This window comes from Wolffia australiana, chromosome 7 (assembly GCF_029677425.1).
Source record: "Wolffia australiana isolate 7733 chromosome 7, ASM2967742v1".
Taxonomy (NCBI): Eukaryota; Viridiplantae; Streptophyta; class Magnoliopsida; order Alismatales; family Araceae; genus Wolffia; species Wolffia australiana.
Genome location: NC_135841.1, coordinates 7,363,621 through 7,378,112, shown reverse-complemented (window position 1 = coordinate 7,378,112; position 14,492 = coordinate 7,363,621). Strand labels below are relative to the sequence as shown.

The following is a 14,492-nucleotide window of genomic DNA, read 5'->3' as shown; positions in this document are numbered from 1 at the left end:
CAAAATCCGGAGGAAACTCACGAGCCTTGCTTTCTAAGCTAAGTATATCAACTTGATGCGTTTTATTTACTCACCTGGTTGGGTACACATCAAAGCGCAGATACATGAACATCGTCTTCCGTCAGTGGGGTTCATCGGCGCTGAGGTCGCCCCACCGCACGTTGTACTTGGCGGCAAGGTAGTGGGCACCCACCGGCCCACGGCTCCCATATGGGTAGAGCTCTGGTGCAATCTTCTTCTCCTCCAGATCTCTTAATAATGGTGTGAAGAGCTCCCATGCAGCATCCAGCTCGTCTGATCGAATGAACAGCCGCCTCTCCCCTTCGATTGCATCCAGTAGTAGCCTCTCATAGGCGTCAGGTATTTCCTTGGAATATCTGATGACAAGGAGCAGATATCAGTGAAATATTCATGTGCACTATGGTGTTTCATAATGCCTTTGGTAAACTACGATGATCTAAGCCACCAATGAAGGTGATGAGCAGTCATTGTCCCCATCATTCATCCTCGCCACAATGACGAAGATGACAATATCTTCATAGTCTATCGTCCCCTGAAAGGACGGCGATATCATCATCATCGTTTCTTGCCATTGCCTCTTTTTGCTCTCTAAGTTAACCTCACTCAAAAGACAAGAGTGAAAAGAGAACATTGGTAAGAGATTGTATGCACCAATGACAATCAGTGACCAGTCATTGTTCCCATCGTTCATGCTCCCCAATATATTCTCTTGTCCACAGATAGGATGGCAATGACATTTTTTTCTTGGCATAGTCTCTTGTCACTCCTGTTCTGTTAAAGTCAAATGATGAGAGGCATGGCGAAATTGTCATTGTTATTTGCCTGCTAAACTCAAGCTGCAAATTTGTTTTCAAAAAAAAAAATATCAAGCTGCAGACAATAGTACTAGTAGCCCTCATACCTTGCTGCATAATGAAGATTGAGATTGCTGCGGTCGAGTCTCATGCCAAGGCCTGGAATTTTGTTGTTTATTTTGAGATATATAGCCTCATCGGGCTGTACCCGTATCACGAGCTCGTTCGTGGCACGGTCCAAATCAGTGCCAAAGCTGCGCTTGTATAGATTACCAGGAACATGCCTGAACTGTACTCTGATTTCCGCCCTGAACAAGAAAACCCATAAAAAAATATAGCTTTCCCCATAAGATTGTTATCAAATAGCTACCTTTTGGTGTGCAAAGCTTTGCCGGCTTTCATGAGGAAGGGCACCCCGTCCCATCTAGCATTGTTTATGAAGAGCGCTGCCGCAGCAAACGTCGGCGTCACGCTGTCCTTTGGAACAGTCACATCGTCCGTATACGCCGGATACTTGATGCCACCCTTGCTGTGGCTTTTGTACTGTCCTACCACCACGTTCTCTAGCTGCAACGGCTTCATAGAACGCAACACCTTCACCTGAAAAAGAAAATAGCAGCAATACGTTGATGATTTGTTGTTTTTTATTCTATTTGTAATTAAATTTTAATGGTCTAAGGTTGAGTTAATCCAACTCCAACCTTCTCATTCCTTATATCCTCTGCGTCCATGCTGACTGGGGTTTCCATAGCAAACAATGCAAGAATCTGAAGAAGATGATTTTGCATTATGTCCCTGATGATCCCATAGCTGTCAAAGTATCTGGCCAGATCAAGGAAGCCGCAGTTAGACACTGTCAGGCATTTATATATAGATACACACATATATATTTTTCGAAAAGAAACATACACACCCTCCCCGCCCTTCTGTGCCAAAGTCTTCTGAGAAAATGAGCTGCACATTTCTTATATACTGCCTGGACCAAAGTGGCTCAAATACAAGATTCGAGAAGCGAAGAACTGAGAGATTTTCAACCAGCTCCTTCCCCAGGTAGTGATCAATCCTGCGGTCGGTAGCAGCGATTGCAAAGGAAACAATTAAGGCAAAAAACATTCAATCCTGAAAAAAATATACAAGAAAGGAAGGTCACCTGAAGATCTGATCCTCTACCAAGTAATGTTTCAGGCCTCTGGTTAACGCGGCGGAGGACTCTGAGTCTCTTCCAAAAGGTTTTTCCACTATAACCCTCGTCCAGCCATTAGAAGAAGATGCAGATGTGCTGGCACACCTCACCACGTCAATGAACACATTAGGTGGAATTGAGAGGTAGTAGAGGCGGTTCGCTACCTTCCCAGCCTGCAGAAACAATTACCATACGTCTATAGAGTTGAATGGGCCTGCTTACAAACGAATCCGATTATGAAACTAACAAATAATTTTTATTTTTGAAAACATATGAAACTAACAAATCATATTTTATGGGGATCTTCTTATCAGAGATTTCAGGTAACTCAATATGGCCTCATACAGATCAAATGAAGGCACAATATAGAAGAAAGGGTCTGTCTACAGAGCCTAAGACCTGATACGATCCCCATACTCTAATAGGGGTAAGCTGGTTATCTCAGCTCGCTGAGGGCTCGTATCAAGAACTCTGTGTGCTCACCTCATGCCCCTTGAGTTTCTTATCCAGCTCGGCAAAATTCTCTTCGGAGTCGTACTGGCCCGAATGGTAAAAGCATCTTTTCAGAAATTCTTCCATTTTATCTCCGCAATTCTCCCTGCTCAAGAAAATAAATGTAAAAAAACTAACTCGATGTCGAATACATTAAAAAACATTGTCACGTTTCATATTTTAATTTTTAGTTGGCATTACTACATTTCTTACTTAGACTACCAAAAAGTAGAGAAAAAGATGGAGGACCTACGATTTTACTTCAATGAAATTCCGTCCAATTACTCGACAATTACTTATTTCTCGTTTCCTCAATTCAATCAAGCACTAAATCTTCATTGCTTTTTTTGGTAGAGTTCCTACGCTTTGTGAGCGACTTGTTATACCGTGGATTAAAAAATCGAATGAATTCACGTATGAATCAATTTCTATCCTACCTTTTATCGATTCTGCAGGTGAGAGTTTGACCGACAAGATTCCTCAGCTCAGCGTCAGTCATCTTACTTCGAGCGTAACCGTAGATAGTGAAGTGCTGCAAACATGCAGATCAAACGGGTAAACTCCTCAGCTAGACTGAAGAACAACCATTAAATTATAAAATCCAAGGGAGTTGGATGCACCTTTGGAAGGCAGCCCTCGTAATAAAGGGCGAAAATTGCAGGGAAAATCTTTTTCCTGGCAAGATCCCCGGATGCTCCAATAACAGTGATGCTAATGGTAGACTCGCTTCCACCCGAGTCAGAATCTCCTCCAGCCATCTCGTAGTTCTCCTTCGACGACAATAACGACCCATTTTCAAATTTCTTGGAAGGAGCTCTCTTCGGCGACGGTGCGGGCACAGTAGCAGCTGCCACATCCCAGAAGCAACCCTTTCAGCATATCAAACCAAAAAACCCCCCAAAAAAAGCAGAATTCAAGCCCAATTCTCCCTCAATAATCAAAGAAATCACCTTCTTGCATGCGAACGAGGGAAGAGCAGCGGGCTCGATTCCTCGGCCAGTCCCGTTCTCCAAAGGAATTAAAAGAGGAAGAAGAAGCGAATTGGGTGCGGCGAAGGGGAGGGTAACAAGGAGACGGAGACAGACGAGATTTAGGGCAGGAGAGGGCCATTCTGGGCGGTAAAAACTTCAATCTTTGCCTCCTCCAGCGGTGTAGAAATTGGGAATTTGAGCTCGGCGCCTGCAAGAAGAACTGATGAAGGGGGACGGGCAAAGGGGTCAGAGAGGGACCTTTGGAAACTCCGACGGGGCGCTTTAAGCTCTGTTGGTCGACGCCATGGCCATTGCCCCTCGAGATGTCGGAATCGGCGCCCTTTTTAAAGGACCCGCCAAAGATATTAGACCCCATCTGGGCTGCCCCTTGGCCCACTACTACACTTTTCTTTTTATTTAGGGTTAATAGCGCGAAATATCCCAATTTTTAGGGTCAAAAATCTGAGATATAACCTAAACTTTTTTTTGGCACGGTACATCCCAAATTCTCTAAGTCGACGCCGACATATCCCATATCCCGGTGATGACGTGGAATCCATCGTGGCTGCCAGGTGGATTTTCGGCCAGATTTTGACCTGGCCGAATCCACCTGGCAGCCACGATGAATTCCACGTCATAACGGGGATTCCACCTGCCAGGTATTTTCCGATAAGAGAGAGAGAGAGAGGCATTCTAGAGAGAGAGACAAGGAGAGAGAGGTGTTCTAGAGAGAAAGAGAGGCATTCTAGAGAGAGAGAGAGAAATGGAAAGAGAGGCATTCTAGAGAGAGAAAGAGAGGCGCATTAGAGAGAGAGAGAGAGAAAGGGAGAGAGTGGCCTTGTTCCTTGACTACGATGGCACGCTCTCGCCCATCATCGACGACCCCGACCGCGCTTTCATGTCCGATTCTGTGAGTTTTCTCTCATTTCCCTGCTCGTTCCCTTCTTCTCTTCTCTCTCTCTAGAATGCCTCTCTCTCTATAGAGCGCCTCTCTTTCTCTCTCTAGAATGCCTCTCTCTCTCTCTATAGAACGCCTCTCTTTCTCTCTCTAGAATGCCTCTCTCTCCCTTTTCTCTCTCTCTCTAGAATGTCTCTCTCTCTAGAACGCCTCTCTTTCTCTCTCCAGAATGCCTCTCTCTCTCTCTCCTTCTCTCTTTCTCTAGTATGCCTCTCTCTCTCTTATCAGAAAATACCTGGCAGGTGGAATCCCCGTTATGACGTGGAATCCATCGTGGCTGCCAGGTGGATTCCGCCAGGTCAAAATCTGGCTGAAAATCCACCTGGCAGCCACGATGGATTCCACGTCATCACCGGGATATGGGATATGTCGGCGTCGACTTAGAGAATTTGGGATATACCGTGCCAAAAAAAAGTTTAGGTTATATCTCAGATTTTTGAAAAAATTCGGGATATTTTGTGCTATTAACCCTTTTATTTATCCTCCAGATCTTGCTTACAAGTTACAGCCACTGATTATGACTAATCAGACACCTTCATCAATCTCCATCATCAGCATCATGTTTAATCCCCTCACAAGGTTCCACTTTAGGAGAATCTAAATGGAAGCAGGCACGACATTAGGAGCGTTACGAAGTAAACAGACTCTGATATAGCGGAATGACCAGAAAAAAAAAGTGGCATGGGTATCAAGGCGTGTATCAAGGAATTTTGGGTACCCATTAAAATTTAATCCGTCTTCATCATGGATATGAACCATACCAGAGGTATCAGCGGCTCATTTATTTAAGTGTTAGATTTAATTGGTACCCTTCATTGAGGGAATTAAAGATGATGCTAATGATGATATCAAAAAGCGTTTAAATGTTTTTTATTTAATTATTTCGATGAGTATTGGATGAGAACCATCAAGATGAGGTAATTCCAAAACTTCATGATTAGAAGCATACAATAACAAAGCTGAAATCCTTCAAATTCAAGTAGGGGTCAGGTCTTTGTGCATCATTGAGTACTAATATTGTTGGAAAATTTATGGGATTCATTTGCTCATTTGACCAATAAGGCACAAATAATGTGAACATGATTGCATACATTAACTATGGTTCTCATAAAAGGTACAGATTAAAATATGCCTGGTGTTTCACTCTCCCTTTGGCCCATGTACCATGTTAGCTGTTGTGATCTAGGCTGAGCTAGCTGATTAGGTTATCATAGTCGCCTAAGGTAACTCGCCTATTTTGGTTTTTGTTTTCAGAAATATATCATTCTCAACACATATTTGAACAGTTACTAAACTATTCAATCGTGATGTTAATAATCTAAAAGGTTATGGAAAATATGTAGACATTAAGTGAAAATTATCTGAAGATTCAGCAAAATGAAGAAAAACTAAATGTCAAGAAACTCCAAATCTAAAATTCATGAAATCCAGCGCTTGATTGACTATATACAGACATGTTTTGTAGAATATAATATAACGCTTGATGCGGCACAATCATTCACTTATTGGACTAATTTAGTAACCTACCTATTTCTGCATTTGGTAATATTGAAAAGACTGAAATTATCTATTAGACTAAAATAATTTATTTTCTTACTAAAATTTTAAAACATGACATTATTTTATGACTTATTTGTTCAAGAACTAATGAATGTCAACACACATTATATCGATTTCAATGACAACCTATTGATGCATGAGATGATACGGGAAATTAGAAATTAAACCCTAAGTGAAACACGATGGAATTCTAACCACATGGAATTCTCAAAGTGTGCGATTGTGAAAGACATTGAGATTGCTCCAATTATTAAATGACTGACAATGATATCTCAATTGCCAATGGAAAACGAGGAAGTTTCGACATCGATGATGATGAGAGAGAAAAAACGATGATGGAGATTAGAATCACAATGGTAGAATATTACATCCTTAGTCATCGTACCTTGTGGAGACGATCTTTATTCATCACTAACTAATTTATATAAGTGAAACAGGTTCATATTTTTTATTTATTAAAATAAAAAATACTAATAATGAATTAAACCCTAAGTTTGAGCTTTTCAATACCCTAATGAGAAATAATTGAGTTCCCTTAATCACCTCTTGCTTTTCTCATTCTTTCTGTCAACTCTATCCCCCTCTCATATTTTTTATTGGCAAAAAACAAGGTGCCGGACACGGCCGTAGCTCGATCCAACCATGCCTTGGACGCCACCTTGGGAGATTTTATATATTAAGTGAAGTGCTTATAAGTGTTTATAGGTGTGGAGTGAGCGTAAACATCCCAATTATATCCAGATCCTACTCGCCCACGCCCATGTTGCAAAAAAGAAAAGGATACAAAGGTGATACCGGTGCAGCTCCTAGAGAAGGCTGCGAGAGCCCATAGCATGCACAGGTCCCATGGAGGTGGTGATGCATGGAGTATAAGCGGTCCAACGCCATCATTAGATATCATTGTGGAGGTGCGTAAAGGGTCAACACTTAGACGAGAGGTTGCACACTCCCGCCTCTAGTGCTCCATGTAATACGTCACTCAAGAGCGCTATCATTTAATAGGATGCAATGTGTGCAGTGAGCGAGAAAGCCACCTGAGATGACGCCAAGACACTCAATGCGATGGCAGCCGCAAGCCATCTGATGAAGGTCCTGCTAAGTGATGAATAGTTAGGGGGTGTGAGAGCATACATAGTTGGCAAAGGCATACGTTGTGTGATTCCCCTCATGTAATCGATGACGAATGTTGGCCAAGCTTGGGCAACATCGCATGATGTCTTGCCAAACTCTCTAGAGACGCCACTGGGAGTATGAGCGTCCACAGGGCATGTTGAGAAACAATTGAGAGTTTGATTCTAGGATAATCCTGTGAAGGTTTCACTGCTCGTAGAGGAGCAAGCCATCACGTATCACCATAGTTTCAACTGTTGTATTACTCTAAATTCTATAGAAAGATGAGAAAGCAAAAATGGTACTCCCTGTGGGGTCTTGTAGGATACCATCTCCACCTGTTGGGTCCGGGCTCCTTTGGCCGCACCATCCACATTGAACTTTAGAAAGCATACTGACGGTGGATGCTGGTGGACAATCTGCAATCGAGTTGTGATGGAAGTCAAGGCCGTCAGGATTCCCCAGGTAAATTGTCTGTAAGTGGGGAGGACTGACAATGGGCGATACAAGATGGTGTGTTCTCCATAGCCATTGCTTGACGCATTGCGTGACGTCCAGTGCGCTCATTGTGCGTAAGTGAGGACACCAATGGTGAGTAAATTGGCCAGTAGTCTATAGCAATCTCATTATGGAAGAAAAGGTGTTCCACAGTCTCAACCTGAGGAGATATTGGGCAACAATGGCAATTTGAACTAAGTGAGTGACCAATATGGGTCACCTAATCATCAATATGGAGGCCACGGAGCGTGAATCTCAAAAAGAAGAATGAGACGCGAGTAATAATCATTGGATGCTAGATGCATCTGCCCCAAATCTGTGTAGGGAATCTATCTCGAAAGTGATCCCAATAGGAATGACATGAGAAATTCCTTTCAAGTATAAGTGTTTAGATAGGGTGATCTAGGGAGGTCCCTATTGCAGTATCCATAGCCTGTAGTAAGGAATCTAACTGAAGGCCATGTTGCTCCCACAGGATGTTCCCGGTAAGTAACTATGTCATAACAACCATTGGCTATGGTAGACAAAGTTAGGGTGGCAAGCTAAGGGTATATCAGCGAGACAAGTATCATACCAAGTGCTGATTGTGCCATGTCTAATGTGTCGACATGTCACATTAGGTATATCTAGTCAATGGCGTTTCCAATTGTGCCACCTTTTTTGGGCATTGATATTCAACTCCCTACGAGCCCACTCGCCGTACTCGGGCGATATGAAGCTCCTAACAGGGAGCTTGTGTTATGCATATGCCACATAAGCTTCTTTTGAACCATGTCTTGGACGTGTTGAGGGTCCCCAATCCATAGACCCCCCTCATATGTCGGTCAACATGCTTTTTGCCAAGAGACCCAATGGTGTCTATGCCTTTCCTCAAGGTGACCGGACCATAAGAAATGAGCACATAGGCTCTCCACAAAGTGAAGAACAGAGATCAATGATGATTATAGTGCTAGGGTATGCAATATGATGCTCATGAGGACGTGTTGTATGACTTGGATGCGCCACCAAGGGGATAAAAAGTGAAGTTTCCATCCATCTAGTTTCTTTCTCATCTTGGCCAACAAGGCATCTGATGCAGGACGACGTCGAGAGCGTTGTCCGGTCGGCACCGAGTATTATGGCTCGGTACCGATAAATGATAAAGTATTGGATAACGGCGGTGTCGTCGTCCAACGGTTAGCCCTAACGGCTATGTAACTACGATGCAGTGAAATGCCCTATGTGTCGTACATGCAGGCTCTGACTCGAGGGAGGCGTCGAGCTCCAAGCTTGGACGGGAGTCACCGGGTGACGGCGGCAGGGGCCTCTCAAACCTCATCGGAGCGACAAGGGCGTCTACGGCCGAACGAACTCAATCCATTGGACTTGCACGTAATGGACGTACTCATCCATATCGGTAAGACACTCAAAGACGTAGTTCTTCTCTCGTTTGACCTCACTCACCTACCTAGCCCGAGCACAGTGGAGTCGGAACGAAAATACACTACAAGGAGTAAATAAACAAGCGACGGTGAGTACGTCGTACCTTGTCGGCGTGGCTCGTAGTGCGGTGCTTCGTCGATGGTCGGCGTCGGAGCGGTTTTGATGAAGGGCGTCGGAGAGATCACGACGGCTCGACGTGCAGCAGATGGTGCCGGAGCATTTCTTAAAAATCGGACGTTAAGGACTCGGTCGTAGGGGACGTTTCGAGCAGCCCGATGGTACAACACTCGGGGGCACGACAAAAACGTCTTGGAGCGGCAATCTCAAACAACGGTGGGCGTCTCAGACGTCCCGAGCCTACGCGGTGGCGTCGCGGAGGCGGGCAGAGTGGCTGCGCGGGCAGCAGCGGCTTCAGGCGGCTGGCGCGTGGGCGGAGCACGCGGCACAGTGAGGGAGGTTGTCGGCGACGCGTGCGCGGCGGCGCGCGCGGCGCAAGCGCGCGGGCGGCGCGGGCGGCGCGGTGGCGTCGCAGTGCAGGAGCACGGGCGAGGCGCGCGGCACGGGCAATGCGAGCGAGGCAAGGTGAGGCGCAGCGCGGGTACGGCGGGCGACTACCGCGGTTGGCGGCAGCGCTGCGGCGGCAGTTGCGCGGGCAATTTGCGCGGCGCAGCGCAGCGGCGCGGGTGCAGCGGCACGGGCGTGGAAGCCCTGTCGCGGCGGGTGTTTGCCACGGTAGACGGCAGTGCGGCAGCGCAGGCTCGCGGGCGACGGTGGTCGGCCGGCGCGGTGGTTGGCAGCCCGATCGGCGGCGGCGGCCGGCTCAACGGCGTCGGCGGCGGATTTCCTTCTTCCTCCCTTCCCTCTTTCTCTCCTTCTTCCTCTTCCCTTCTCCTTCTTCTTCTCCTCTTCTTCCTTCTCTTTCTGTTCTTCTCAAACGAGGAAGGAGACCTGTATTCTGCTCGAGAAAATGCCTCAATGAAAAAAACAGGTCTAAGGAATTAGGGCGCCCACCCTTTCCCTTATAAGGGGGGAAGGATGGGCCCCTAATGGGCCAAACGGGGTCCTTTTGGGGAGTCCTTATAAATGGGCTCCCCCATTACAAAACAAAAGAAAAAACACTTAACAAAGGGAAATTAAGGGGGAAGAAAAGGGAGGGAAAGGGGGACAGGCAAGGGGAGAGGGTCATAGGACCGCCCTCCCCCTTGCCGACTAAAACACAGACGGATGAACGTCGCGAGCGCAACAAAACACAATGAAAACTAGACGGACAAAAAGGGGATAAAAGCAAAACAGGAGAGAAAGATAGACGAAAAGCGGGAAAGATAACCGAAGCAAGATCACCCGGTCTTCAACATCGCGGGCGCGTGGCGCGGATGACGTTGATGACGATCCTCGATGGCGTGCGCAATCAGCATCAAAATAGTGATGTCGTGCGGGGCCGAGAAATATGGGACATCATAGATAATCGAAAGGAAGGCATCCTCGTGAGTATCGAGTATATTGTTAGACGATATGTGAGCGCTTTATGGTAGTGGATGGTCTGACCATAAAACTACTATTTGAGGCATTGACAAGCTAGCTGGAGGCTTGCTCGTATGCACTGAGTACACACATAAGCCCCTTAATGGATTTTTTAGATCCATTAAGAAAAATAATAACATCATCTGTGAAAAGAGAATGTGAGATGATCGGCAACCTCTTTTCAAATAATATGGTTGGATGAGTTCTCTCTATGATAGCTCGTATTACCATGAAAGCCAGCTAGGAGCACATATTTACTCTCTACCCCTACTATTTTTCTACATAAGGAATGATCATTATCGATTTCATACTCTTTACATTGTGATGAAAAATATGAGTTGTGTAGTTCAATATATTAGATTTTAAGGTGGGAAGAATGTAATTGATATTTTTATATACTAAGATGATGAATATGAAGTATATATAATAAAGTAAATATTGATGTGAGAGAGAATGAGAAATAGAGAGGAGGATGATAGAGTGAAGAGGTGATGATGGGGATGAGAAGGTGGAAAGGAGATGGGTAAGTGATCTGGAAAGGTTTAATAAGTGATGAATGTGAGGGAAAACGATGCATGGAAAATGGAGATGGAGCTAAACTAATAATGATGATGAAAATGAAATAATGTAACAATAGCATACTAACCCTAGTTCCTTATCTTCATCGATAAGTATTACAAGTTGATATGAAAGGTTTAAGAAGTGATAAATGTCAGGAGAAATGATGATATGGAAATGGAGCTGGAGCTAACCTAGTTGAGATGCTGAATTTGAAATAATGTTGTAACATAAGCATACTACCCTCATTCCTTATGTTTTTCGGTAAGTATTACAATTTGCAGATGCAAGTGAGCTCCTCTTCTCTCTTTCTTCTTCTCAATCATCCAAGACACCAAGAAGAAAACTTGATGGATCTATCAACTCAATATCTTTCAACTGCCTACAGATGTAGGAAGCAATTTTAAAGATGATCTTTAAAATATTGGCTCATCATCTTATAGATATGAGGGCATGGATGGAAAAAGGGGATATGTATGAAGGTTCCCTAAAATTTAAGCTCAATCGTTCATCAAGATCATTTGTATCAAGGTTTAAATTTTGTGGAATCTGGGGGCTTGATTTAAATAAAATATTCTCTCTCCTTGTTTGTGCCTCTGCTGTATCATTTTTAGAGTTAAATGGCATTAGCTTATCTGAAGATAATTTGGAAATGATTGGGTCATATTTTTAGTGTCCTCAAACTATGGCTCGGAAAATCCCCCCCTTCCAGTGCAAAATGAGATATGTGTATAAGAAAAATAAATATGAAATGCTTGATGCGGCATTGTGTCATTGAATTCCACATCTACAAATTTTCTTTTTATCAAATCATATGAGACCACATTATTGTCAAAGTTAAAATATAATTTTCATGATTGACAGAATGAGTCCGTAGTCATCACAATGCATGTCGCGAGTGCTATGTCAACATGGTTATCCTTTTCAGCAAAGACTCAATGACATATTTTTTAGCAATACTTTGAGTTGCAAGAAATTTATCACAGGAAAATCACATTTATCATGATTTAAATCGCATATTTTTTCTATTGCCGAAATGACCCAACACATAAAAACTACTCACCTTGGAATCACCATAATGACATTTTTTTGCAATCATAAACTGCAATAACTATTGATGGAAATGCTGATCCATCCTGAAATTTGGGTATTTCCTTCTCTACTGAATTTCATAATGATTTCCTTTGTTCCTGTGTACCTTCTTCAATACCACATCAAGTGGCACACTTAGATGATATGAAATTCTATGAATGTTAGAAATAAAGTTTGCTTTCAATAAAATCCATAAATAGTTACCAAAAATATATAAAGGATGGCCTTCATGACAAGGTTACTTACAGCGTGAATCTTGAGTAACAGTATAAATGTTTCAATTTTCTGATAAAACTTAAAAAATAATTCAATTTTTTTCCAACAGATGTTACATTTTTTTTCCAACAAATAATTCACTAAGGGGTGAATTCTGGGGCACAATCTTGTTCTCATTAAAAATTCTACACTCCTGCACCAAAAAATACAATTCTCAATCTTATGGATATGAGATGATTTTGTAAATAAATTTGGGTTCAAAAATTCCTCAAAATATCCTGTAAATATTTACATCAGTCCACATCTGATGCTTTATTTTTGTACTACATTTTTTATTGATAGAGAAGAAATTATGTGATATTATGGCTAAATATGCACATATGGCTTTGAGAGTAAAATGGGAAAGTATGTAATTTTTATAAAGCCAACAATCAAGTGTATTTAATATGAGAGATAAAATAGGACAAAATACCTGCTCCAATTTTGAAGTGACATAATTATGAATTTTCCAATCATTTCATAAGCCATAAAATGTAAAACCAATAATTGCATTTACTCATTGAATTTAACATAAAAATATCATTTACTTTTTTAGGTATATGAAATCATCTTCTTTTAAACAACACAAATCCATCGATATATATATATATCTATATATATATATATATTTATATCTATCTATCTATATATATATATATATTATATGCTCTTATAAAATAATCCATTAGTTCAGATATAAATATGTAAGATAGGCCAATAACTCAAGGTTTGCCATCGTGTTTCGCTAACCAAATGGTGTCTAATGAACTTAAACAATTGACCAATAAAAATTTGACTTTCAACCTTAGAATAACATTTAATGCCCAATTCTCACCTTTCAGGTGACATGAAAGATGGGCCTCTCGCCTTTATTTATTTCATTTTAGTTAAATTATATTTTTACAGATCTAAGACAAACCGAATCCTTATATTTTCTCATGTAGTGCGCTTATCATCTTGATAGCTCCATGGTCTCATCTAAATTTATCAATTCCTTATTGTGTCTCATTTAGTTTGTTGTATCATTCTTTTCATGCACATATGGGATAAATCTACTTAAATATTGGACACAGCTTATCATCCACCTGGAGACTGGCTAAAATTAAAAAATATCCATGTAGTGCGCTTATCATCTTGATAGCTCCATGGTCTCATCTAAATTTATCAATTCCTTATTGTGTCTCATTTAGTTTGTTGTATCATTCTTTTCATGCACATATGGGATAAATCTACTTAAATATTGGACACAGCTTATCATCCACCTGGAGACTGGCCAAAAAGTAATGCTAGAAGTTTCATTTTTTAGCTTATAATTTTTAATTTTAATTCATGGATAACTGTAATTATAGACTTTATCTTATGGGGAGTTAAAGGTACTTGGATAAATCATAATTATGACTGAACGAATTTTTTCCTATCATTTTTAAATTTCGCCATATTTTCTATGCATACCTGTTTTGACTCATATTTTTATCTTTAATTTAATGGATTTCACCTTTGCTGATATGTTTTATTTTTTAATGACTAAAATATTCATTTTTTTAATCTATAAGTTTTTTGGTGGTCCATAATTTGAAAATCCCATCTCACCATTCTTTTATATTTAAACACTTCCACCTGAATATATTTTCAGGCTAATTTTTAGACTCTAAAATCCAAATAAAATTAAAAAATATATTTTAACTTGTGAACTCATTTCATTCCAAGCTTAGAAAAATTCTGAAATTGAATTTACGCCTCCCTGTGGATCCACCCCTCTCTTACCCTATATAGTATATAAGGGTAAGTGGAATTTTTTTCTTAATTATAAATTAGATCAGTGATGCAAAAACCCTAAAAACATTCTATAACTCATTAACTTACCTTTATTATAGTTAGTAAATACGAAAAGAACCTAATTCTCCCCCTTGTTAAGTCACATCTTAGCCACATAAAACCATTATTTATAGTTTTTTAATTATCATGAATTACTGGATTTTATGAATGAAAAATATATGCTCAACATTTGATAAGAAAACTTAATAACATGAAAGCATATCCCTCTTTACGGAAAAAAA

At 41.6% G+C, this 14,492-nt stretch overlaps 1 protein-coding gene across 1 annotated transcript; it reads right to left on the bottom strand.

The window, feature by feature from the left end:
- Positions 1-2: 2 nt before the first annotated feature.
- LOC144706143 (glucose-6-phosphate 1-dehydrogenase, chloroplastic-like) lies at positions 3-3,852 on the bottom strand. The gene is made up of 10 exons (XM_078579040.1): positions 3,441-3,852; positions 3,111-3,337; positions 2,928-3,022; positions 2,482-2,596; positions 1,966-2,171; positions 1,729-1,878; positions 1,517-1,637; positions 1,186-1,415; positions 923-1,123; positions 3-377 (listed from the first exon to the last, which is right to left on the bottom strand). The coding sequence occupies exons 1-10, from the start codon at positions 3,835-3,837 to the stop codon at positions 122-124; spliced, it is 1,998 nt and encodes a 665-aa protein (XP_078435166.1). The 5' UTR covers positions 3,838-3,852; the 3' UTR covers positions 3-121.
- Positions 3,853-14,492: the final 10,640 nt, after the last annotated feature.

Coding starts and splice junctions, on each gene's coding strand:
- LOC144706143 (XM_078579040.1), bottom strand. CDS start 3,837: ATGGGGTCTAATATCTTTGGCGGGTCCTTTAAAAAGGGCGCCGATTCC. Junction 2,172..2,481: donor AGAAACTCAAGGGGCATGAG/GTGAGCACACAG, acceptor TTGTTTCTGCAG/GCTGGGAAGGTAGCGAACCG. Junction 1,416..1,516: donor AGGATATAAGGAATGAGAAG/GTTGGAGTTGGA, acceptor TTTCTTTTTCAG/GTGAAGGTGTTGCGTTCTAT.